This window comes from Pseudorasbora parva, chromosome 3 (genome assembly GCF_024679245.1).
Source record: "Pseudorasbora parva isolate DD20220531a chromosome 3, ASM2467924v1, whole genome shotgun sequence".
Classification (NCBI taxonomy): Eukaryota; Metazoa; Chordata; class Actinopteri; order Cypriniformes; family Gobionidae; genus Pseudorasbora; species Pseudorasbora parva.
The window spans coordinates 52,369,301-52,394,150 of NC_090174.1; the positions used below are offsets into that span (position 1 = coordinate 52,369,301).

Genomic DNA, 24,850 nt, shown 5'->3' on the forward strand with positions numbered 1-24,850 from the left:
TTTGCCCTGCACTGTAAACCCAAATAGAGTTAAAGTAATCAGTTACATAATTTGCTTTTAAATTAAGAAATTTAAAGTTTAAGCAAGCTAAATTTATTTGAGTGAGATTCATTAAACTTAAAATTATCATGCAATCTTAATAATCTTAAATGATTTTATTAGTGGAGACTTGGTTTGATTTATCTAATTTAATAAATGCCATCTTTGCTAATTGATTACACAATGCTTTGGTAGCATTAGCATAGCACTTGCTGAATGAGTACAGCAAAATAAAACATTTAACATGTATCTGTTCTCAAATACAAAATAAGATCATGCACCACTCGTCACCATGATAACCCTAAAAACTATTAAACAGAGAGTCTTACAATCTAGCATAACAAAACATTAACTAAACATACTAAATTTCCCAATTAACATTAATCCTGCACACAAAAAAAACATTAAATAATTAATTATTAATTTTACCATTTACTCTCCCTTTTGATTGTCATGGCAAATCATGTTGGGAATTAAAAATTAAAAGAAAACAAGTTGAATAAAACAATCCAGATAATTTAGTAAATCTGGCCCTTACAATATAATACACAAGTCACATCGATTGCATTTAATTTGCTTTTTGAAACTTGACAGCTCCAGTCCTCATTTATGTCCTGTCATATTGAAACAACTCACTGGAATATTATTCAGAAAAGTTTCCTTTTATGTTCCAGGGTAAAGAGTAAATGACGAGTGAATTTGCATTTTCATTTCCTTTAACATTACCACCCACCACCCATTCGCAGGTGAAATTTCATCTGGCCTGACATCAATGGTCCCCTCTATCTCGGAACACAGGGAGAGTTCTGGAATAAGAACATTTTCTCTTTGAACTTCCATTGAAGTTCTAATAGAACTTACGGGCTTAGCTGAATTCTAATGGATTGTGTTATCATCAGAGTGCTCTGTGATGTGAAGCAACTGTTCGTGTGTGTGTCTGCTCATTAAAGTGAGCAGACAGCCAGAGACAGGCTGGCTAGGGAGGAACAGAGAGCCGGTATAGTCCCCTGAGTCTACCCAACATGCCTCCCTCAGCACTTTTCACTGTGCTGCACAATGGAGCAGCCAGAGGGGATTCAACCCAGTAAGTCTCAAACATAGTCCAAATGCACTCGCAACTTTCCTAGTTACGTCCCACAAGACATTTGCATAGCTCAACGCGGTAGTGTGACTTTAGCAGTGCGTTGGCCTTGGTTGTTGTCAAAAACAACGAATTCTCAGTTGTGAATCTGTGCTACGTCTCATCATCTACCGTGATGAGCGAATAATCCATCCCAGGCGACTCTATCCGAACTGCTCCAAAGAATGAGAAATGGCACATGGTGCGGATTTATGTTTTTATCTGTGAATGACTGACTGCACCCTTGTACAATATTTAACAGCGTCCCTGCATATTCAAATCTAATTAAACATTATCAGATGGAATTAACATGCTCTCATCAATTTGTAATTGTGCAAATGAATTCTAAACACATTCTTCCCCTTTGAGCCTCGTAATTCTAGGCTTTCTTCTCGGAATCATCCCGGAGCGGCCACCCAGCTGCGTGTTTGTAAGTTTGTTTAAGATTTCTGCTGCGAAAATGGCTTTAAAGTGAAAAGTGCCTTTAAAAAAATGAATTAAAAAAATGGATGTGCCACTCACGAGAAATCGTGTAGCATGGGCATGTAATTTCCTGCTGGAGCCCCAGAGAAGTGTGTAACTCATCTCCTTCCGACATCTTTTAATGCCTTTCTCAGATGTTAATGAGTTTCGGTACTTTCTGCCAATATTGAAAAATACCACCCACGTCTCAAATACATCAGGCCCCTTCCTGCGTACCCGCATGAAAAAATCACTACACTTCAACCGGTTATGTAATGCCGAGTGACAGCTCGTCATTTTTGGAGACCTGGGTTCCTGTCAGACAGCCAATGTAGCGATAAAAACTCGCAGACGAGCGGGGAGATGTATCTGTACACATCTCCAAACTTCACAATTCCATTTCACTGCTCATAACTTCTTATATGGTTCATTGACGACGCTATGACTGTTAATTGTATAGTCTAAACTTACTGTAGATGGAACATTTCTCTTGTGCTTTATTAATTGCGAGCGCTGATGGAGTGTGAGTCTGGTGTTTCGGTGCATGAATGAGTGATGAACTAATCCAGAATGACAGTTCAAAATGCTGCTGCAAAAACAGAGAGTAAATTGGACACCTGTGAAACACTACAGAGCCATTCATCAAGATGTCTCGCAGGGTTAATGAGAGAGGGCAGGAAGAAATGCAAAATAAATAAATAAATAAACCTTTTATTTATCTCCTTGTTACATCTCTTCAAAGATTCGCCTGGCAGGTGACCTAGTCGCAGGTGCTGTATGTCAAGATGACAGGTGAGAGTTTCAGTCTGTTACACAAAGCCATTACAAAGTTGGTTGGGGTTCAATATTTCCCTAAAGACTTTCTTAAATAACCCTTAAACATATGGGGTGCCATTTGTAACCTGACTAATTTTGTGGACTGACATGAATTGTACAGTTCGTTCACAGAAAAACAAAAGTCAGGTGTCCACACAAATGTAAAGTCAGCACTATGATCTCTTAGGAATGTGTATTTTGTAAAATAAAGTGCTGACCTTAATTAAAGCTCCACTATGTAAGTTTTCCATCCGCAAGAGGGAACCTATTAAAAAAAAATGCGTAGTTTGATGACGCCAAGTTTGAGCGCAGAATCTTGGGACGTGTTCTTCACCTCACAGCCGGTGGAAAAGAATTGGGATAGGACTCTGGCAGAAGTAATGTTCATGAATGCGGTTATTAACCTTACTGTAGTATGAAGCAGAGCAGGACCGAGTGTTGTGGAGCTGAGCAAGGCCGCTGGAGCGATTGTTACACAAACACACGCCTCGCGAGAAGCGGGACTTTTATTATGACGGGACACAGTCGCAGGGCGCAATTTCTGCTTTTCCGGTCATGAGTATGAGGTAACAGAACTCTGTTTATCATATAAGATACATTTAAGTGTGTTTAAAATGATGATATGACTTTACTCTTAGCATACCTCAGCGGATGTTGTGACACTTGTTCACACAGTTAAGAATAAAGCATTTCTGTCAAAAATAAAACCGGAAACCGAGGGTAACGCAGATATGACGCAATTGAAATGCGACTCCCTCAGACGTCCCGACTCCTTGGTTAAAATAGCAATTTCTCACAATTTACAAATTTGCAAAACTTTCATGGTTTCCACAAAGTAATTAGGCAACTGTTTCCAACATTGATAATAGTAAGAAATGTTTCTGGAGCAGCAAATTATTATATTAGAATAATTTCTGAAAGGATCATTTAACACTGAAGACTGGAGTAATTATGCTTTATAAAAATATAAAATATAAAAATGTTTTGCATGTATAATTTAAAATACCATTTTCACAGGAATAAATTACCTTTGAAAATAAATGCTCTGACTCTCGCAAACTCTTTAAAACATTCTCCTCTCTCCTTTGTCCTCCTCCTCCCCCTCCTTCATCAACTCTTACAGCTGATGACTTTGCATCATTTTTTACAAACAAAACATCCCTCATCAGCAACCAGTTCTCCTCATCACAAACTGACAAGCACATCTCAACAACTAACACGAACACGCTTCCATCCTTCTCTCCGCTCTCCGAGGCAGATATTTCTAAACTCATCATTTCCAATCACCCTACTACCTGTCCACTTGATCCTATACCCACTCACCTCCTTCAGGCCATTTCTTCTTCAATCACTCCTGCACTCACTCACATTGTCAACACTTCTCTTCATACGGGAACCTTTCCCACAGCATTTAAGCAGGCTCGGGTAACCCCACTGCTTAAGAAACTGTCTCTGAATCTAAAGACAGAAAACTACAGACCGGTATCCCTTCTGCCTTTCATTGCAAAGACCCTTGAGCGAGTTGTGTTCAATCAACTCTCTATGTTTCTTGAAAGGGACAACCTCCTAGACAACAACCAATCCGGCTTCAAAAGCGGCCATTCGACTGAGACTGCCTTGCTCTCGGTAACTGAGGCACTGAGACTGGCAAAAGCAGCTTCCAAATCCTCAGTGCTCATTCTGCTGGATCTGTCTGCTGCTTTTGACACAGTTAACCACCAGATCCTCCTGTCAACACTTAAGACGATGGGTATCTCAGGAACTGCCCTCCAGTGGTTCAGGTCTTACCTCTCTGGTAGGTCCTACAGGGTGTCATGGAGAGGTGTAGTGTCTAAGTCACATCATCTAGCTACTGGGGTTCCCCAGGGCTCAGTCCTTGGACCACTTCTCTTCTCCATCTACATGTCATCATTAGGTTCCGTCATTCAGAAACATGGCTTTTCCTATCACTGCTATGCTGATGACACTCAACTCTACTTCTCATTTCAACCAGATGATCCTACAGTCAGTGTTCGTATCGCTGCCTGTCTGACAGACATTTCTGACTGGATGAAAGAGCATCATCTTAAACTCAATCTTGCAAAGACAGAATTACTTGTTTTCTCAACCAACCCAGCACTTCATCAAAATTTCTCCATTCAGCTTGGTTCATCAACCATAACTCCATCAAGGACAGCCAGGAACCTTGGAGTTGTGATTGATGACCAGTTAAACTTCACTGACCACATTACTGCAACAGCCCGGTCCTGCAGATTTGCTTTATACAACATTAGAAAGATTAGACCCTTCCTATCAGAACAGGCTGCACAACTCCTGGTTCAAGCTCTTGTTCTCTCCAGACTGGATTATTGTAATGCTCTTCTGGCTGGGCTTCCAGCATGCACTATCAAACCCTTGCAGCTGATCCAGAATGCAGCGGCGAGAGTGGTCTTTAATGAGCCGAAGAGAACGCATGTTACGCCTCTCTTCATCAAACTGCACTGGTTGCCAATGGCTGCTCGCATCAAATTCAAGGCTCTAGTTCTCGCCTACAAAACAACCACTGGTTCTGCACCATTATACCTAAACTCAATTGTTCAGACTTACACACCCTCCAGAAGCTTGCGTTCTGCGAATGAGCGGCGCCTCGTGGTTCCTTCCCAAAGAGGCATGAAATCGCTCTCACGGACATTTTCCTGGACCGTTCCCACCTGGTGGAATGACCTGCCGATCTCAATTCGTGCTGCCGAGTCTGTAGCCATTTTTAAAAAACATCTTAAGACACATCTTTTCCAATTGCACTTTTCCTATTGCACTTGACCAATACAGAATAGCACTTACTGATCATATCTACGTCTCTCATCCGGATTTGTGCCTTCAGGCGGGTATGTTACATAGTTATCATAGCTACCAAAACCCAGTGTTCTGTATTTTGCGTACGTGAGTTTTTGCTGTCGCTGGCTATTGCTGCGCGTTTAGCTAGAATGCCATACAAAACCAACCCATTGGGCCACTGAATCCGCATTAACGACAACAGTTGGGGCATCAGCCTTAGTCCTAATGGGTTGTTATCTTAGCTATCCAAATCCAGTGTTCTGTATTTTCCGTACGTGAGTATTTGTTGTAGCTGGCTATAAATAAATAAATAAAAATAAAAAAATAATAAAAAAAAAAATTGTGTACTCTGCTAATTAATTGAGATTTCTTACAGCTCTTACAGGTTGTTGGCTTTGTTTGTTTCGTTGCTTCTATTGCTCTACCCTTTTTTTTTGTAAGTCGCTTTGGATAAAAGCGTCTGCTAAATGATTAAATGTAAATGTAAATGTAAATGAAAATACAAAACAGTTATTTAAAATTGTAATTATATGATTAAATAAATGCAGCCTTGGTGAATATGATTTATTTTTTAAGAAACAAAATCCATATGCTTTTGAATGGTAATGTATGTTGGGGGGGGGGGGGGGGGTGTCTTTATTTAGGACCATCCGAGAAGAGACAATAAGTTATTGGAGAGGAGGAAGGGAAATGGGACCAGGACAGAACCACCAGATGGGTTGCTGTTGCAACATTTGCTCAAAGACTATGACTCAGACTGGCCCCTTAAAATGAATAAGGTCAAGCTAGTACCAAATGCACATGACTGTTTTTGAACATTATCTGTTATTATTGCTCTATGATCAAATTAAAGGGTCAAAATTTCAAAATCAAAAATTCCTTGAGATTTTGACATATGAGGTCATCATACTATAAAAAGATCATGTACATTTCAGAACTGTACATTTCCTTGATAGTCCAAAAACTCATTGTGAAATGTAAAAACCGCCTCTACAGAAGAAAATCAATGCCTACTTAATCATTGCAGCTTTGGCCCCTCCCACTGGCATGTTAGTGAGATGACGAGGAGAGAAGAGCGGTACAGGATGGACAGCAAATAACATTACCTTCCAAAGGATCCAATGCTATGAATGTGGTTATTTATTTTCAACAATGTGAATGTCTCAGTTGAGCAAAAATAGTTTGTATTCGGTACATTTCACTGTGGATTCCCAATTTTGCCGCAGGCTTTGCAAACAGACTTTTACAATATCGACTCGACAGTAAGGCTGCACGATATTGGGAAAATATGCGATATGCGATATCGTTGTTGAATATTGCGATAACGATATTTCTTGCGATATCACATTTCCCTTGAGAAATGCTAGATTTAATAGCTTTTTTTTAAATATATATATATATATATGTAACGATCATACTAAAATAAACAGGTAATAGATTATCTTCTGATCTAATTAAATGCACTGAGAACAAAGGCTTTTTTTCCCTTTTTATTTAACGGTTAAGGTGCAAACATTTATAGTTTAAATTAACACTATGAATGACTGAAAACCTTGGCACATATTTGGATTTCCGGTTTGCTGTTACCTGCCAACACAAAAAAAGCACATTACTCTCTCAAACATTACTTTTTTTTAATTCACATGCAATCATCAGCATCTTGAACAAAATATTCTCTTTCTTGCCTGTTTTTTATAAATAAAAATATACTATTATTAAACAAAGTGTACAGGCCTTAAATAAATTGGTATTTAGTGGAAATCCTAACATCTTGTCAACATCCACCAGAATAAGTGTAAACATATTTCAGCACAATGCAATGTCATATGTGCTTAACACTGAAAGGAATTTTATTTCAAGTTTTTTGCCAGGAAAACTAGCATATTGACCTTGGTAGGTTTTAAACACGTGCGTTGGCATGTCACAACATTTCCTGCTGTACTAAAAAGTCTCTCAGAAGGTGAACTAGTTGCAGGTATACAGAGATACTTCCTGGCTAGTTTACTCAGGTGTGGGAAGTTGACCTGATGGAGTCGCCACCAAGTGAGAGGGTCCATCTCACTGTCTATGGTGGGAGACACCAAGTAGCTGTTCAGTTCAGCCTCCACAGCGTGCGATGGTACCACAGATGATGGAGCTGGGGATGTCTTGAAGAAACTGCCCAGGGATTTTTTTGCCTTCTTTAGGATGACATCTGATGGACCCTGGTGGTCTTGATTACTTAGGCTTTGCTCCTAAAATAGAAAATAAAGTAAACTAAATATTGCAATCAAATCTAGTAATAGTGTATTATCATCACTTACTATTGTCATATAAACATTTACCTTTGACACAGTTGCTTCAATTTCAGACATCACCCTGGCACTGATGTCTGACACCTTGTCACTGCTGATGTAGCCGACTTTGAATCTGGGGTCCATAAAGGTGGTCATGTCCAGAAGTTCTTGAGTTGCTGGGTTGTCGTACTTACTGTTCATGTAGTCTAGAATCTTCATCTTTATGGACTTTGTTAAATCACTGTCTTCTTCCTTTGCAGCAAGAACTGAGGTGTTCATCAAGTGAAGTACAGGTTTCACGTACGAAACACTTACGTAACTTTCACCTGACAAAGCATCTGTAAATTCTTGCAGAGGCTGCAATGCCTGGTTTATGGACTCAAGTACATCTAGGTCCTGCCAAGAAGGAACCAAATGTCTTGACTTTCTGTTTGCTGACAGGACGTCACTTATGGCCCGCTGCTGCTCCAAAACTCTCTGAATCATTTTCTGTCTCGAACCCCACCTTGTAGGGCATTCTGTGATGAGGAAGTGTTCCGGGAGGTTGTGCTCTTTTTGTGCATTTTTCAGGGCCATCTTCTCCTTCCAGCTGTGGGAGAAATGTCCAACTAATCTTTTGCAAAGACCAACAGCTCGAGTAATGCGCTCATCACCTTTAACAGCATTTTCTGAAGAGAGAAGACAAAACAAGGACATACGGGGTTAAATAACATTGCAATATTATAATTACAATTTTATATAAGAGCATTTGAGATAGAAAACAGTGGGCTACAATTTACTATCCATTTCCTAAATAAAAGTTGTCTTAAATATTATTTTAAAAAATAAATATCGAAAACTATTTAGAATAATGGTCATTCATTAACATTAGTTAATGTATTAACTGACATGAACAGTACATTTGTTACTGTATTTTTCATCTTTGTTTATGTTAGTTAATAAAAATACAGTTGTTCATGCTAGTTCAGTGCATTAACAAATGTTAACAAGATTTTAATAACGTATTAGTATATGTTGAAATTAACAGAGATAAATAAATGCTTTATAAGTGCAGTTCATTATTAGTTAATGTTAACTAATAAACCTTATTCTAAAGTGGTACCGAAATATAATCTAAAATATAATATCATGCCTACATTCAACTACACCTTTTCTGTTTTCATTGAAATATTTGCAAATATAAACAATAAAAACTCACCGATGGCCAGATGCAAGCGGTGACCGAAGCATTGTAGTCGTACCCAATTGTTCACTTCGGTAGCTTTCACCACATTAGCGCCGTTGTCTGTAGTGATGGACACTTGATTCTCTTCTTTTAAGTTCCAGCTGGCTAAAACTTCCCGCAGTCCATGGGCTATGTTTTCACTGGTGTGGGATTCGGGAAAATATACAACACCCAGACAACGTGCTTTTAATTCAAAGTCTTGTGTAAGAAAGTGAACGGTAAAGCTCATGTAGGGCTCGGTTGTACGACTGGACCACAGGTCAGTGGTGCTAGCGTAGAATTCCACTTGCCGCAGCTCTGTGCTCACTGTCTTCACGCAGGTGTCGTACATCTGTGGAATGGCGACTTGAGAAAAATAATTTCTCGATGGCATCTGATATCTCCGGTCCAATTTGTTAATCAGACTCACAAAGCCATCTCTGCTCACGGTGTTAACAGGCATCATGTCTTTAGCTAAAAAACGCGTGATAGCTTCTGTTAATTCCCTGTGGCGTTTCGAAGTTTTTTCATAAGGAGTTACATTAGCAAAACTTTGATCAATGCTTGTTTGTGAGACTCTGTTTTTTTGACTTGGAATTTCTTTAGCAGTTTTGGGCTTACTTTTGAAGTCGTTATACAGCTCCCTGTGGTTGTGTTCCAGGTGACTGTGGAGATTAGTTGTATTTCCTCTCGACGTGGCCACAATCGTTCTGCATGACTTACAAAGTACCTGCATTTGTGACACGTCACCTCTCTTGAAGCCAAAATATTGCCATATTTCAGACGTACAGTTCTTTTTAGCCACAAGTTCATCGCTGTCATTATTTTCCTCGCTCGTCTCAACTCCCGCCATTAGTTTTAATTTTCCAACATCTGCTCTGGGCGCTCTTCTTACCGCTCTGAGCCAGTGGGTACCTCTTACTGAGGAGGCGGGGTATAAAGATAGTAAGGCCCCATCTGATTGGTCAATTTTGGATAAACGACATATGCATGCAACGCACAAATGCTTGGCACATTTTTTATTTAAAAAAATGTTTTATATATCGCACGTCTCCGCGATACAGATATCGCATATACTATTATCGCGATGGCGATATTTTTTCGATATATCGTGCAGCCCTACTCGACAGTAATGTGAAGACATGTAAGTAACTGTGTTAATTATAATGCCTGATCTGTGACCAGTGATTTCTGATATCTAATGTTTGAATAGTCAAATATCCTTTGTCTATGTGTCAGTAAATCAAACCAGTGACTAAACGGTCAATTTCACAAAGATTCTCTTAGTAGGATGAAAATAAACTGATTAAATTATATATACTGTAGAAAGCAATCAAAGAACACTCCCTTTGCAATTGAACTGCCAATATAAACCACGTTAGTTTATCAGTGACTGAGATCTGGACTTGCATATTTACATTGTGTTTGCACTGTTAGTTATGATAAAAGCATTCGTTAGTGTGCAGAAATCAAGTTACAATGACAAGATCACTGCATTCATGTGGCTACAATGCTCATCACTGCAACCTTACATGCCACGATCTAAATATGATGCTATAATCAACACGTTTCATGATTAGTTAACCTTTAGAGCTGTAATGGTAAAAAAAATTTTTTTTAAAGAGTTCCACATATTACTAATACTTAAAGCTATTTCATATGCAAAGATGTTAACCAATCACAGCAGTGGGTGTTTACACAGTCTCAAAGCAGACACACTCCTTTAAACAGGGCATTCAAATCAAAGGGCTAAAATGCATTTTATTTCCTAAAATTAGAAATTTTGAATGACCCCTTTAAAGTTGAGGTTTGCTTTTGGATGTTATAATGTTTTGTCCAGGAAACCTGTGTGAAAACGGTTACTATTTTTGCAGTTTAAATTGGCCAAAAATGTTTTATTTCATTTTACGTTTAAGAGCTAAGATTGAGTAGTTTGCCCTTAATCCAAGGACCTCATTAAAGGGTTTCATTGCACTGACATGATTAGATGCTGTTGGCTGGCATATCACAACCGTAGATGCTTTGCAATCCATCAAGTTATTTTTCTGCACTCCAAACGTCACAGTACACAAATATCAACTCACCGGGAAAGACAAAGATAGGAAGAAAAACAAAGAAAACCTCATATCGGATGTTTTGACATGGCATCTTTTGGGATACTGGCCCTTAGCTTCAGCTTTTTTCCCGGGTGTTTATAAGGTGTTAACTCAAATGAGAACGAGCTGTTGTTGTGAAAGAGAATCCATCCTCTCCCTTCTGTTGTCAATGTTTGAGGTTATTTGAACTCTCTGTTCTGTGAATGCTACCACGACGCCTTTAGCAAAGATGCTATCATACTTGATTTTAAATTGCCTTTCTACACGGCCGTATCTTTAGATGGGATGCGAGGTAACAGATTTTACTTTCTTGGAAAGCCCTCACAGCACTCTCCGTTCCGAGATTATGGACGACATGTTGCCAGAGCACTTTGTGCGTGAAACTTCAAAAGTTGGGCAGGGCTCCATGTCAGCTGAAAGATCTGAGCTAGTTTTTGGTGCAGAATGAAAAGTTGCCAGAACATCTCAGGCGCTTCTTTCATATCTGAACTTATTCAAGCATTCATTGAATTCATCACCGCTTTGGCAGCAAGCTTAGTGCCGGGCAGAAGGAATTACCACAGCTGTCCAAAGTATCCATATCCTGTGAAACCTCCCAGCTTCCAGAGGATGCATTAGTGATTCTCTTTGCAACATGCTCTTTCTTGCATGCGAAATGAGTGGCTTGGTGATTTCAGCTTTGGCCAAAGAGTTGTGTGAATAAGCAAAGCTTAATTAGGCCTCTACATGCTGTGCCAGATGCACGCTGTTTACCTAAACCCAACGACTAAAACAAGTTGTCATCAGCATTCATTTCATTTGAAAGTGTGTCTCTGCATCAGTATGACTCCAAAAATCTGCTAAACCATTCAACGGTAACTTATTTAGCTTTCTTATATCCTGCAGTGGTACGCAGTCCTTGATCTTCTTGTTTTTCTCCATTTCCATCTAATTCTGCAGCGCTGAGCATTTTTTCCTCCAACCATATATTCAAGCTGCCTTGTGCTACTTCCTTGTTTTCATTTAATTGCTCTAGATTAGCTTATAGCTACGCTTGCAATAGCTCTGCTATCATCTTCCTGCTGTGCGCTAGTGCAAGTCAATTCCAGGCCTGTCATCCAGAACTGAGCTTGCTGGCTCTCTCCCTGAACTGTAGCTGAACCTGGCAGCGTTTCTCTTACGGCTGCAGGTAAATAGAGTTAGACGACAGACACGGCTAGTCTATCCACATCACTCCTGGGAGTCAGACTGCTATGGAAATGCTCTAGTCGCTCTACATTAATTTAGCTGTTGGGACAAAGTTTAGACTCAAAGTAAAAAATACGCTCTGTGCCTACAATCTGTGCCTATGTTAAATGATGCATTTGATGAAATTAGGCATTTATGATGAATTTATAATGCAGCCATATGGGATTTTTTTGGTAGATGCCAATAGATGATAATTCACTGATTTTAATGTTATGGTCGAAAAACACAAGGTCCATATTAATAAGCCTTTATATCATCAAGAACCTAGAGTTTATAGAACTTTAAGGGTCATAACTCAGACATTTGCATTTATTGATTTTGCAGACGATTTTGTTTCCAAAGCGTCTTACAATGAGGAATACAGCCAGCGATTCATCGTGAAGAGGCAAATAAACACAAAAAGTACATATAGTTTCAGACATTGCTTAGAGTAGCATAAACTAGACTAGGGAGGGATTTAAGGAAAGTGAAAGCATAGGGAGAGGTTGAGTGCTCACGGAAGAGATGAGTTCTCAGCTGTCAGACTGTTTATTACAAACCAACTTGACTTCTCTTGGTATACGATTTATGTGTCAAAAGTAACTTGGATTAATTTGCTTTACCTCACATAAGAGCACATCATTACAAAAATACTAATACAAAAATGTTTTACATTTATAATGTTACTACACTTTTACAATGTTCCAAATGGGGATTTTCACGGTAATGCCATGAAAGAACCATTTTTGGTTCCTCGAAGAACCTTTCAGTAAAAGTGTGTGAGTGTGTGTGTGTGTGTGTGGGGGGGGGGGGGAATTCTCATCTAAAGAGAGATTTTTCCACTATAAAGAACTGAGAACGCTATAAAGAACACCATTGAAAAGGTTCCATTGATGCCAATATTGTCATTGTTCTGTAATGTTTGGACATTTGGATTATTTATCTTGGAGTTTACATGTTTCCTTTGTTCTAGTTTCCCACCACTCTTTAGTCACTATGGTTACTGATTATGATTATTAATTCTGTTTAACAAGGCCCTAATCATGTCTGGAACATTGGGGGGACCAAAGGTTTTTTTTGTTTTTTTGTTCAGTTTTTATGTGGAATGGGGGTCTTTTTATTTAAATAAATTGAATAATTAAATTATTAAAAGGGATTTAAGAATGATTAAAAAAAGGGTTTAGGTCTAATTATAGCCTATATAGTTGTGAATTAATCTATTTAAACTCTTTGCAAATAATATTTTTAAAAATATGAACACATTTACTCTTATTTGTTTGAATGTTACTTTGTGTCATTAATCATATCCATCGTAAAATTGAGCAAATATTAAATGTTAACTACTTATACCACACATGCACACACTCTTTCACTGTAAAAACTAAAAGCGTTTAGTTTGAATTCACTGTAATCTTCATGAACAGTACGTCCCGCCTTCTTTGATCTGATTGGCCCTCATTTTGACATTGAGCACTGTTAGACCGCTGAATATATGTCATCCTAACAACAAACAGAGCAATGTGTAAAGGAGCAAAAATATCAAATATTTGGCCACTTGGCCATTTCCAATTATATTCCTATGGTGGTTACGGCCCTGGTGTTCAGCTGTGTGTGATTAAATACCTTTGTTTGCCTTACTATTTAAAGGAACACTCCACTTTTTTTGAAAATAGGCTCATTTTCCAAGTCCCTTAGAGGTAAACAGTTGAGTTTTACCGTTTTTGAATCCATTCAGCTGATCTTTGTATCTGGTGGTAGCACCTTTTAGCATAGCTTAGCATACATCATTGAATCGGATTAGACCATTAGCATCGCGCTCAAAAATGACCAAAGACTTTATTTTTTCAAAGATAATATTTTGCCTATTTAAAACTTGACTCTTCTGTAGTTACCTTGTGTACTAAGACCAACGGAAAATTAGAAGTTGCAATTTTTAGAACGATATAGATAGGAACTTTTTTCTCATTCCTGTGCAATAATCACAGAGCTTTGCTGCCGTATCATGGGTGTAGCGGCGCAATGATATTACGCAGCGCCTTAAAATAGTCCTTAGATAGGTAACTTCCAATGTGACCGGAACGAAGTTTGTGTATTTGCAGAGGATGCACTTTTTACGGCAGTTAATCTGTGATTATTACGCAGGAATGAGAAAATAGTTCCTAGTCATATCGGCCTAAAAACGTTTCATTTTTCGTTGGTCTTAGTACATGGTGTAACTATAGAAAAGTCAAGTTTTAAATAGGAATATATTGAAAGTCTTTGGTCATTTCAATGAGAGTGATGCTAATGGTCTAATCCGATTCAATGCTGTATGCTAAGCTATCCTAAAATTGCTACCGCCAGATAGAGAGATCGGCTAAATGGATTTAAAAACGGCAAAACTTAACTGTTTAACTCCAAGGGACTTGGAAAATAAGCCTATTTTCAAAAAAGTGGAATGTTCCTTTAAGTTGCAGTCTTTTCAGTGTTCATTTGTTCGATCATGGTAATGCTAGTGTTGTGTTTGATCGCCTGACTTTTGTATTGCTCGTGTGTATTATAAAAGCCTTTTTTATTATAAAAGCCGATCTTCATCCTGCTGTTCTTCTTACAACCCAGCATGACAAATAAAAAACTTTTATTTTTAAGACTGTAATTCTTTTAGATGTCAGGCATAATCGTTTTTAAAGTCCAAAGACTAAGTGAGACCGGCATTATTTGAAATAGAAAAACTTATATTTTTATTAAAAAAAGACTGGAATTGTTATTAAAAATAATGACTCATCTGTGATTCTCTCAAATCGCTTCTTTGATAAATTCCCACTGCGTGACTGTCACTCGTGTGCACGAGCGCCGATTTGCCTTTGATTTCGGGCATTTGTCGGAGATTTCACAAAACCTGTCAGCTAGACGAGACGAGGGCTTAATGAACACATATTTGCGAAAACCTTAAAGGGGGGGTGAAACACTCAGTTTCAGTCAATCTCATGTCAATCTTGAGTACCTATAGAGTAGTAATGCATCCTTCATATCTCCGAAAAGTCTTTCGTTTTATTATATTTGTAAAAGAAATATGGGCTGTACCGAGTCTTTCCGGAAAAAACTGAGCGCCTGGAGGCGTATCGTGTGGGCGGAGCTAAAGAATGACGAGCGCAATGCGGTGACGTCCTCAAGCGTGGAGAAACCCATCAAATTCGGAGGCTGAAATAGAAACAGCAACAGCAGGACGTCCGTCTCTGTGGTATGTACTGTATTTAGAGGCCTGTCAACATTTGTGTGTGTTTACTCGCAGTTTATGAGGACATGATTCGGTTTATGGACTATTGTATGCGACCAAACCTTAGTAGCAAGCAAAACGGTTTTGCACGTCAGACTAGTGTAACGTTATAAGTTACATAGAACAGCAATGAAGTCCGTTAGCGCATTTGAATGACGAAGCACACGATCGTGTCGTTTACTGATGTTTACTCACGCGACGATAAGCAACAGCACAGACATTTGAAGCAGTTTTACTTACCGGCTGCTTCCAAAGAAGGACCGAACCTTTATCGCTGGGACTGCTCCGTCAAAAACACACTTCTTGGAGTGTGGAGATCCACTTTGCGATGCGACTGAAGCATTTCTGCGTTCAAATCGGTTCAAATGCAGCGCTGCCTTCCCGGAATGCTGTGCTGAAGCGTTGAAGTCGCTTAATGTCAAAGTGGAGGAATGAAGTGGAGCGCGACGCGGACTATAACCGACATTAGTGTTCACGGACGGCTGGATCTGCAGCTGAGAGAGTATTTACTGTGCATTTCTTCTCTCTCCCTCTAGTCACGTGCGCGCGCACCCTACCGGGAGAAGAGCCCGTACGGCCCATACAAGGACCTTCCGATCTATTAACGTCAAGTAGACCCATACTCGAAAAAAAACTCGCCGAAACTTGTGAGAAACCGGAAGGAGTATTTTTAACACAGAAATACTCTATCAAACGTCCAACATTAGTTTTTGAAACTTTGACTATGTTTAGGATGGGAATCCAAGTCTATAACAGTGTAAAAAACACAGTATGCATGAAACAGCATTTCACCCCCCCCCCTCCCCTTTAAAATTGAATTTTTTTCACTTGTTTTGTCTGTAGCCAGAAATGATCCTGTCTGCATTCCAACTCACTTTGCCAGCATATATATTTTTCCAATTGATGACTTTATTCAATTTCTATATAGGCTAGATTAAATTGTTTCAGATTGTTTCAAATTGCTGCTAGACTGTTTCAACTCACTGTTAGTTGATATAGGGAAACTACTCTGAAAGAACATTTGAAAGGTTTGGGAGTCATTGTGGGTGGGTTTATAAATGCAAGGGCCGCCTTACAAAGTTTTGCTTAGAGCCCCCAGAAGTCTTGGACCGGTACTGGGCCTGATGCTGTAAAAGTGGCCAAATGAAACAATCCTCTCTTTTTCCTTCTCTAAAGCAGAGTGAGCTCTTTACTGTAGTGTGCATCACTAGCTTATTTGTGATTAAAGACATTTAATGCATTAATGTATTGTGCATTGCAAGGCTCTTGATTGATTCACAGATCTGAGGACTGCCTTCTCTTATGTACATTTGTATTCATTCACCTAAAGAGTAAATCTAACCTTGTTAGTGACGTTGTGTTGTCATCTACTGTATTTTCCCTATCATGACTGTGCATGCTTTCAGTTTGGCTTAAATTAGAGCATATGAGCAGTAGTAATATATCTATAGCTGTAGCTTTGGGGATTGCACCTCTAGACCCCATCCTAATGAGTGTACACCTTACCTCTTTGTCCTGGCCTAGTTTCCACATTTGTCTGCTTCCTGTGCTATATTCCAAGCTGTGCTTGTTCCACATGACTAATACAACCTTGCTGAAGCAGGAACTGTGAATAGAGACAAAGTCGACTCTCACTCAAAAGATATTCTGCATTTGAGTAGAGTGCTGAAACTATTTTTTACTCTTCTCCTCAAGGTTCAGTGTGTATCAATAAGACTCATCCTTGCCTTGCATCTTGATCTGAATTGAGAATAACCCCTGGTAATCCTTCCATCAAGGGCAGAAACTTCACATAAATAAAACTAGGCAAGGTTTGCACGTAAATCTTCTGTGATGCAGAGATGCAAGCAACAGGGTTGTTTCACTATGTATTGATTCATGATATTTATTTAATTGTGGTCAAAAGAACAACTTCATGGTCGTAGCAGCAGTGTTTGCCACTGGTGCACCAAAGGTGATCAACATAAATACTCATCATGCAGAAATACAAATCAAAACCTTCTTCTCATGTCAAATTAACCTTTATAGGTGCTCCACATGCCGTGGCAATTGCATATTTCACCATGTGACTTGCCATCGATGGAGATTGTTTTTGTTATAATATGAAGGGTTTTCTGCGTGGTCTCCTGGGTCCTGCTGTGCACTGGTGTCCATTATCCATTCGATTCGCATCCCAGAGTAAATCCTCATCCAAACAGATTCTAAATGATATCTATGCTTCCTCCATTCCCGGCGCCCGCACTCAAGGCTTTTATTCGTGAATCTGAGGGGCCTCTGGGGCAGGAGGCTTTTATTTAAGTAGCCTGTGCCACTCAGAAATATAATGAAGATTTCCATTATGATTACACTAGAGGAAGTACTGCCCATAATTGAGTGTCACAACTGCAGTTGCACACGTTTAGTTTGAGAGGTATAAAAGGCTCCGTCTACTCAAGTGAAGCCAGTCCAAATGCTGCAGTCCCCTGACTCTCCTACTTGCAGCGTCCAGCAGTACGGTTTAAGATGAAGTGTAATTGGTCTTCCGTTGTGATGTTTAAATTCGTATAATTTAGGTTAATCCTTTGCAGATTTTTTTGGGCTTTGGCAAAGGCAAGATGCTTATCTCTACATGTGGTATAGTATATTACATGGTAGATTGTTAAGCTGAGGAGGCAGACAGACAGATTTATTCAAGGGTTAAAACGCAAAGAAGGCCCATAATCCATTGAATCTACTAAAATGAGAAAATATACGGGATTATCCTTGGCGTTTTGTTTCCTGTTGCTACATCTCAAATGTTTCAATCAAAACCCCAGACATGCATGCAAACTGTCTGTCTGCCTGTCTATCTATGTGTATATCTATCTATCTATCTATCTATCTATCTATCTATCTATCTATCTATCTATCTATCTATCTGTCTATCTGTCTATCTGTCTGTCTGTCTGTCTGTATGTCTGTATGTCTATCTCTCTTTCTCTCTGTGTCTATCTATCTATCTATCTATCTATCTATCTATCTATCTATCTATCTATCTATCTATCTATCTATCTATCTATCTATCTATCTATCTATCTATCTATCTATCTATCTATCTAACTGTCTGTCTAACTGTCTGTCTGTCTGTTTGTCTATCTATTTTAATTAATAATTCACAACAAACCATATATTGAAGCATATCACATATGCATATAATTTAAACTGATATAAAAAAACTATATTAACTATATTATTATAATTAAATCATTATCAGATTATTTTAAGCAATATTTGTCCTATTGAATTTATATTTTAAATGTATTTTTTCTTAAACCTTAAAGGTAGGGTAGGTAAGAATTGGTTAAAAACTTGGTTTTCCACATTTTTTAAAACTTTCTTTATATATCAATACATAATTAAAATGGAAGTACTCTAAAAAAGAAAGTATAAAAATTGAGTGTCTGTAGACCTCTCACGACTGTTTTAAAGACAGCTCATTATTTCTATTCACTCCACCTTCTCCCTTCTGGGCTCTTTCCAAAGCCACACCCCCAAAACACATGAACGCGCCTCACCGACCAATCAGCTGGAAGACGCATTATTGACCTCAGAGGAGCAGTGTGCATGTAGTGACATCATCTCAGAATCACATGTAATAAAACATCTAACTTTATCACTATGAATAAAAACAAATATGATGTCTTTTAGTACTCACTATCAAGCTAGAATACCGATACTGGTAAAGTTTAAAATATATTTTTGTTTAATTCGGTAACGAGCTAGTTATATTTATAAGGCAAAGAAAATGGATTGCATTAATACATGTTTTTCCAATAACATCAGTTATACTGTAATGAAGATGAATTTCGTGTAAGATTCATAACATTTACTGTGTTTTGCATGTAAGTTTCCATGATGAAAGCATTGTTGATCAGTAGTAGCTAAAGCTAACTTAGTTCTAAAAAAAGTTCCTGGATGCGGTGTACTAGCTTTTACACATGTATTTTGTTATCTTAAGTTAAATTTTGCGAAATTCAACATGACAGCGATCAACTTGAACTAAGCATATTGAGTATTTATCATCTCTACTAATGGCTAAGTGTATAACATTGTAACTTTATGCTAAGTAATGTTATGTTAGCTATATTAGGCAGATTCATGTGCTCTTGATACTTGCTTCATGAAAACATAAACCGAAAAAATATATCATCTTTGTTTATTCAAAGATAACTTCTTACTTCTTGTGCACTGCCTTTACATGTAAGCCTACTGTCTTCCTTTTTTGCATTGTTGCCTTCGCTGACTGCAAAACCCAGCACCGTGCATTTTGAATGCTTTTGCTCTTCCTAGGGGTGCGCGCATGTGTGGGCAGATCCTGTAGCGAAAGCGATGGTTGCCATGGTAGCGAGAGAGAGTGACAGTCGCCCAAGCCAATCATTTGTTTCGTCCCGAACGAAAATAATGAGCGGTGTTTATTGCAGATTAAACCGTCTAGAGTCACTCGATTTTTATACTCTCCTTTTCAGTGTACTTACATTTTAATTATGTATTGACATATAAAGAAAGTTGAAAAACAAATTTGGACAAAAGTGTTTTAGATCAGTCCTACCCTACCCTAACTTTAAATGTGTTATTGTTAAACGGATAGTTCACTTTAATATGACAATTCTGTCATCCTTTACTCACCCTCAAGTTGTTTCAAACCTATGAATTTCTTTCTTCAGCTGAACACAAGGGAAGATATTTTGAAGAATGTCAGTAACCAAACAGTTAACTGGAGTCATTGACTTCCAATTGTATTTTTTTTTTTCCTACTTTGGAAATCAATGGCTCCAGCTAATAGTTTGGTTACTGACATTCTTCGTAATATCTTCCCTTGTGTTCAGCTGAAGAAAGAAATTCATAGGTTTGAAACAACTTGAGGGTGAGTAAAGGATGACATAATTTTCATTTTAAAGTGAACTATCCCTTTAAATTTCACGTTGTATCCTGTTAAATTTGAATAATTTTTCATTGTATGCAAGGTAACTTAAAATCAACCACTTAACTCAAGATTTTACTGTAATATTTTTACATATTTTTTTCTGTTAAAATGTATAGCAATTTTTATGGTGTAGCTATCTCTCTTTTTGGCCAAAAAGAGTTTGTATTACAGTGCATATGTTACAATATAAATAAGTATGTGTATTTAATTCGTATTGTTTACATTCACTATACAACAGCTTGAATGAAGGGGGTAACTGTAAAGTGTTAGAAAAAGTCATTAAAATAATGTAGTTGGCTACAGCACAGAAGCCCATTAGAGAATGACAATGCTTCACTTCGTTTGATTATGATGATATTCCGGCCCCGTTCCCGTACAGGACAGGGGAGATTGGGGCGGAGACCTGTTTGTACTGCTTTTGTGAGCCACCGGTCCGCCTCATCGCTTTCCCGATACCCATCAGGAGGCAGTATATCCTCCAGTGCAGTGTGTGTGGCGTACTGGAGCTGCGCTTCCCATCCGCTAAGCACCTTTTGTCTCTCTCACAGCACTCACTTTAGCAGAGCGCAGGGTTCAAGTTGCTGCATGAGACGGAGGGGAACCGCTTTGAAGAAGTGGACCTGGACGGGTTTTATACACCCTCGCTCTCTAGAACTACTACAAAGGGAGTGAACGGAGAGAGTTGCTCTGCGTAAACCGACACCGACCATCGTGCCGCTCGCTCTCCTAACCGTCAAGAAAGCAAGCATGCGGGAAAACACAAGGAGCTGAGTCTTTCTTTGGAAAATGTGGGATTTGTTGGGCTCGTTTTGAAATGGTGGTTCTCTGAGACCAAGCGCTGTGTGCGTTTTTGGACGCGCTGACAGTCCGTGAGCGTAACGCACTGACTCGCCAGAGGTAAGTTTGACGCCTCCAATACTAATACAACTGGATTTTGCATTGTTCTATTATTGCAGCGTTCCGTTCTGTTATAAATTGACGTCACAACGTCACGTAATTAGTGCTTTTTTTAAATGTCGTTTATTGTAAATGCGATGGGGGTGGAAAGGATATTTGATACCGTCATTAAGTCGGTCAGTCTTTCAGTCGGCGGAGCTCCAACTGTTGCCATATTGTTTAGATAAGTTTTTTAACCCTGACTAAAGATGATTGTAAATAAATGTAGATGGCAGTTTGTGTCACTTTGGCGAAAACGCAGTGCGGTTTTAATTGGGCTCTCGCATCTCAACGTGCAAATAAATAAGACTAAAATCTGTATGTGCCAGATTGAGTGAGAGAATAAACGCTGACTGTTTATTGCATATGTGATGGGATTCTATATATTTAAAGCACAACATCAGCACTTTTTGTCTTCGTGCAATTACACCGTTCCTGCCACGTTCGCAGCACAATAAAACGCTTCTCTGATGTTTAACGCTATTTGGTGACACGGGTTAGGTAATGAGCAATGGTGGTGTTCTTTGGAATTATATATAGCCTAAAAGTGAAGTTCAAAATCACACAATCATACTGGAGATTGCCCACCAACAGATGTTTTCGTACTGTGGCACATAGCCTACGGAGTGCTAGAGTCCTTCTTTTCTTGTGACTGGTCGTCTATAATGAAATAAGTGCGCACTGCATACTGGAGATTACAGTAATTACAGCATGAAGTGGACTCTGGTGTTTTCATAGGCTGGGTGCTCATCCAGGCAAAGAAATAGTCAAAGACAGTTCAACTCAAAATCAAAGAGAAAATACTGTCATTTACTCACCTTTATGTCGCTCCAAGAACTTACGACTTTCTTTCCAGTGTGGAACACAAAAAGAGACATTTCGGAAAATCACTGTTTTCCATGCACTGACAATAAAACGTGACTGAAGATGTCAAGTCAAAAATAAGATGTATGTGTGGTACACATCTCAGGTCCTCTGAAGATATATAGCAGCAGTCGAGTGAGGCGACAGAAATTTAAGTCATTATTCAGTGATCTTCCCCTCTATTGAGCTGTTAAAAGAAAGTTTATAGAAAAATGAGAGTTAGATAAATAGAAAGTTGATAAAAGGAACTTGAGATTCAGATCAGTCTGATTTGTAAACAAATCATTCAGATCAACTTTGTGAAATGAATGAAAACATTTTTTTAAAGATCTGACTTCAACAAATGATTTATTCATGAATCGGACATAGGTAGTTAGTTCTCTCGTGTACTCTTATGGATTCATCAATAAGCACCGGGATGAATGTGAGGACTATATTTTTGCCTGCGTGGAAAAGATCAACCAACCTACTCGCCCTCATGTCATTCCAAACCTATACGACTTTTTACCCTGCAAAACACTAAAGATTTTTTGAAGAATGTTGGTAACCAGTGCTTGCTTATTCGGTTCCCATTGACCTCCATTGTAGTTTTTTCTCTGTATAATCCATTTAAACTCCATGAAAAACCAAAAAAAAAAAAACCCTGTTTGGTTACCAATATTCTTCAAAACACTTTATTTTATAGTTCTACGGAAGAAATTCATAGGTTTGTAATGACATAAGGGTGAGTAAATGATAGAATTTAGTCTAAGTTCTAACCCCCCTAAAAATGTTAATAACAAAAGGTGTATATACAGGTTGAGAACAATGGATGTGAATGGGGTTTCATAGATTATTTTTGCATGTCTGTAGAATAGTGAAGTCACTGTGTATCATCACATCCAAGAACAATTGATTGTCCGTTATAGTGATTCATTCCTGCAAGCATATAGGAGACTGGAAGCCTCAAACAAAGCTCTTTAGTATTGTGACGTAGGGCTGTCATTGTCTGTTAATGAACAGTGGACGGAGAGGACAGCAGTAACTGTATAATTGTGCTCCATTCATGTTTGTTTCCAGCCTGTCCTGGACAGTGTTCCCACATTAAATGCAACTGGCAGGGAATAGCTTGCTGAGGGCCCATACACTGTCACCCCTTCAGCCCAGATGTTCCTCAAAACCATTGAGAGTCAAATTGGGCTCCTGGAGGGGAGATCTTCTCATTGTTGGGACACAATGGACTCGCATCCTTCTTTAGTCAATAGTACCTAAAACTGAATCACACACACACAGATTCCCACACAGGGTTTAGTACATTGACATGAGGGCTTCACGAGGAGGGGAAAAGCTATTAGCATTCTGATCATCCAGTCTGGAATCTGGAATGTTGAATTCCAACTCCTAAAATTAAGACTTTGATATCAGCCTCTTTAAAGAGAGGTTGGTTAATGTAAAAATGTTCTTCATGGGATAACATCTAAATTAACCAGTTTGATTCAGTTCAAAGAAATTATTTAACATGACTGAATAAACCCGTTACTTCAATCAATGTGCGAATTTTAAAAGCTCAGATCTGGTAGAAATATCTACCAGTCTTTTCAGCTGAATGTTCACGTTTACGGCATGCATTTATTCGAAAATAAGTGCTATCCTTGAGCTTAAAAAGCTGTTCAACTAAATCCGAACCTCAATTTGACTTTTCATGCAACTGGAAAGTTGCATTTATGGTAAAATGTCAGGTATAAACCATACATATTAATTAGATCTTCTTCACAAACGCGGTCAAAATTCTCAGTTGACGTGCATCAAAAACGCATTATAATGTCAACAACATGCAGATTGCACAGAGCCGTCGGAAGTACCTGTGTGGAATTCAAAAGACTCTTTTCTAAGTCGACCTGAGCGCTTGCTATCTGCCCCTGCAGGAACTCATATCACATGAAAGAATTATTGGATTACATCCCTGACATCATGAAGCAAATGTTCCGGCCTTGGGTCTTTTTATAATAGTGCGGTTTTGCGGACTCTGTCGTTCAATTAGCGCAAGCAGCTAACCGACGTGACGGTTTCCCTGAAACGCTTCTACACCGAATGAATAGAAATCAATTGGCAAACACGATGCCTCGCCTTGCGTAACACCTTCTGTCCTCTGGCTTTTTGTGAGGTGCGTTCTCTATATAAGCCCGCACAAGGGTTATTTGTCCCCCTTTCTCTGCTGGGAGTTCATGTGTGGTGGCCGTGCGTATTGACGGCGACCCCTTCGACTAGAACCCTCATTATTCTCTATTAGTGTGCCGTCCTATTTCCTCTCTGCCTCTAGTTAGTCTCTCTGTTTCCTGGCTTCTACCTGTATTCGTAATGAGTGCAGTGGTACTCCAGGAGTCTCAGGAGTGATGTGTAAAAGTGGAGAGAGGCCATGCAGTCAAGGCGAGTCCGCGATCTGAAGTGGACGCAGGCGGATGCCTCGTCTGCTGAGACGGGTGAGTGAAATCAGCAGGGGCTGGCGATGGACATGGGTGATGTTTAGATAAGAGGATGGGGAAGAGTGTTTTAAGAGCAGCACTGCAAATATAGAAGAGATTGCATGTGTGTTCATGAGTGTGTGTGGATGCAAGGGCAGCTTGTGTGCATTTGTGTTAAGGGTAGTTCTTTTTTCCACCATCCCCCAGTGTGTTTACACATATTGGAATGATGTGTGTGTGTGTGTGTGTGTGTGTGTGTGTGTGTGTGTGTGTGTGTGTGTGTGTGTGTGTGTGTGTGTGTGTGTGTGTGTGTGTGTGTGTGTGTGTGTGTGTGTGTGTGTGTGTGTGTGTGTGTGTGTGTGTGTGTGTTTGCCTGTG

General features: G+C 39.0%; 2 protein-coding genes across 4 annotated transcripts in view; one reads left to right on the forward strand and one right to left on the reverse strand.

The window, feature by feature from the left end:
- Positions 1 to 24,850, forward strand: part of sema4c (sema domain, immunoglobulin domain (Ig), transmembrane domain (TM) and short cytoplasmic domain, (semaphorin) 4C) — a 185,360-nt gene that overhangs the window by 86,504 nt on the left and 74,006 nt on the right. For 2 of the 3 annotated variants that reach the window (XM_067439429.1, XM_067439428.1), the window contains exon 1: positions 20,663 to 21,128. The exons of the other annotated variant lie outside the window; for it this stretch is intronic. The gene's annotated coding sequence lies outside the window, so the exon portion shown is untranslated. Of the gene's footprint in view, positions 1 to 20,662; positions 21,129 to 24,850 lie in introns of those variants that run through there. 3 annotated transcript variants of the gene reach the window in all.
- Positions 6,702 to 9,840, reverse strand: LOC137072040 (E3 SUMO-protein ligase ZBED1-like). The gene is made up of 4 exons (XM_067440262.1): positions 8,726 to 9,840; positions 7,576 to 8,195; positions 7,141 to 7,485; positions 6,702 to 6,838 (listed from the first exon to the last, which is right to left on the reverse strand). Exons 1-4 carry the CDS (start codon positions 9,582 to 9,584, stop codon positions 6,746 to 6,748), a joined length of 1,917 nt encoding a protein of 638 aa, XP_067296363.1. The 5' UTR covers positions 9,585 to 9,840; the 3' UTR covers positions 6,702 to 6,745.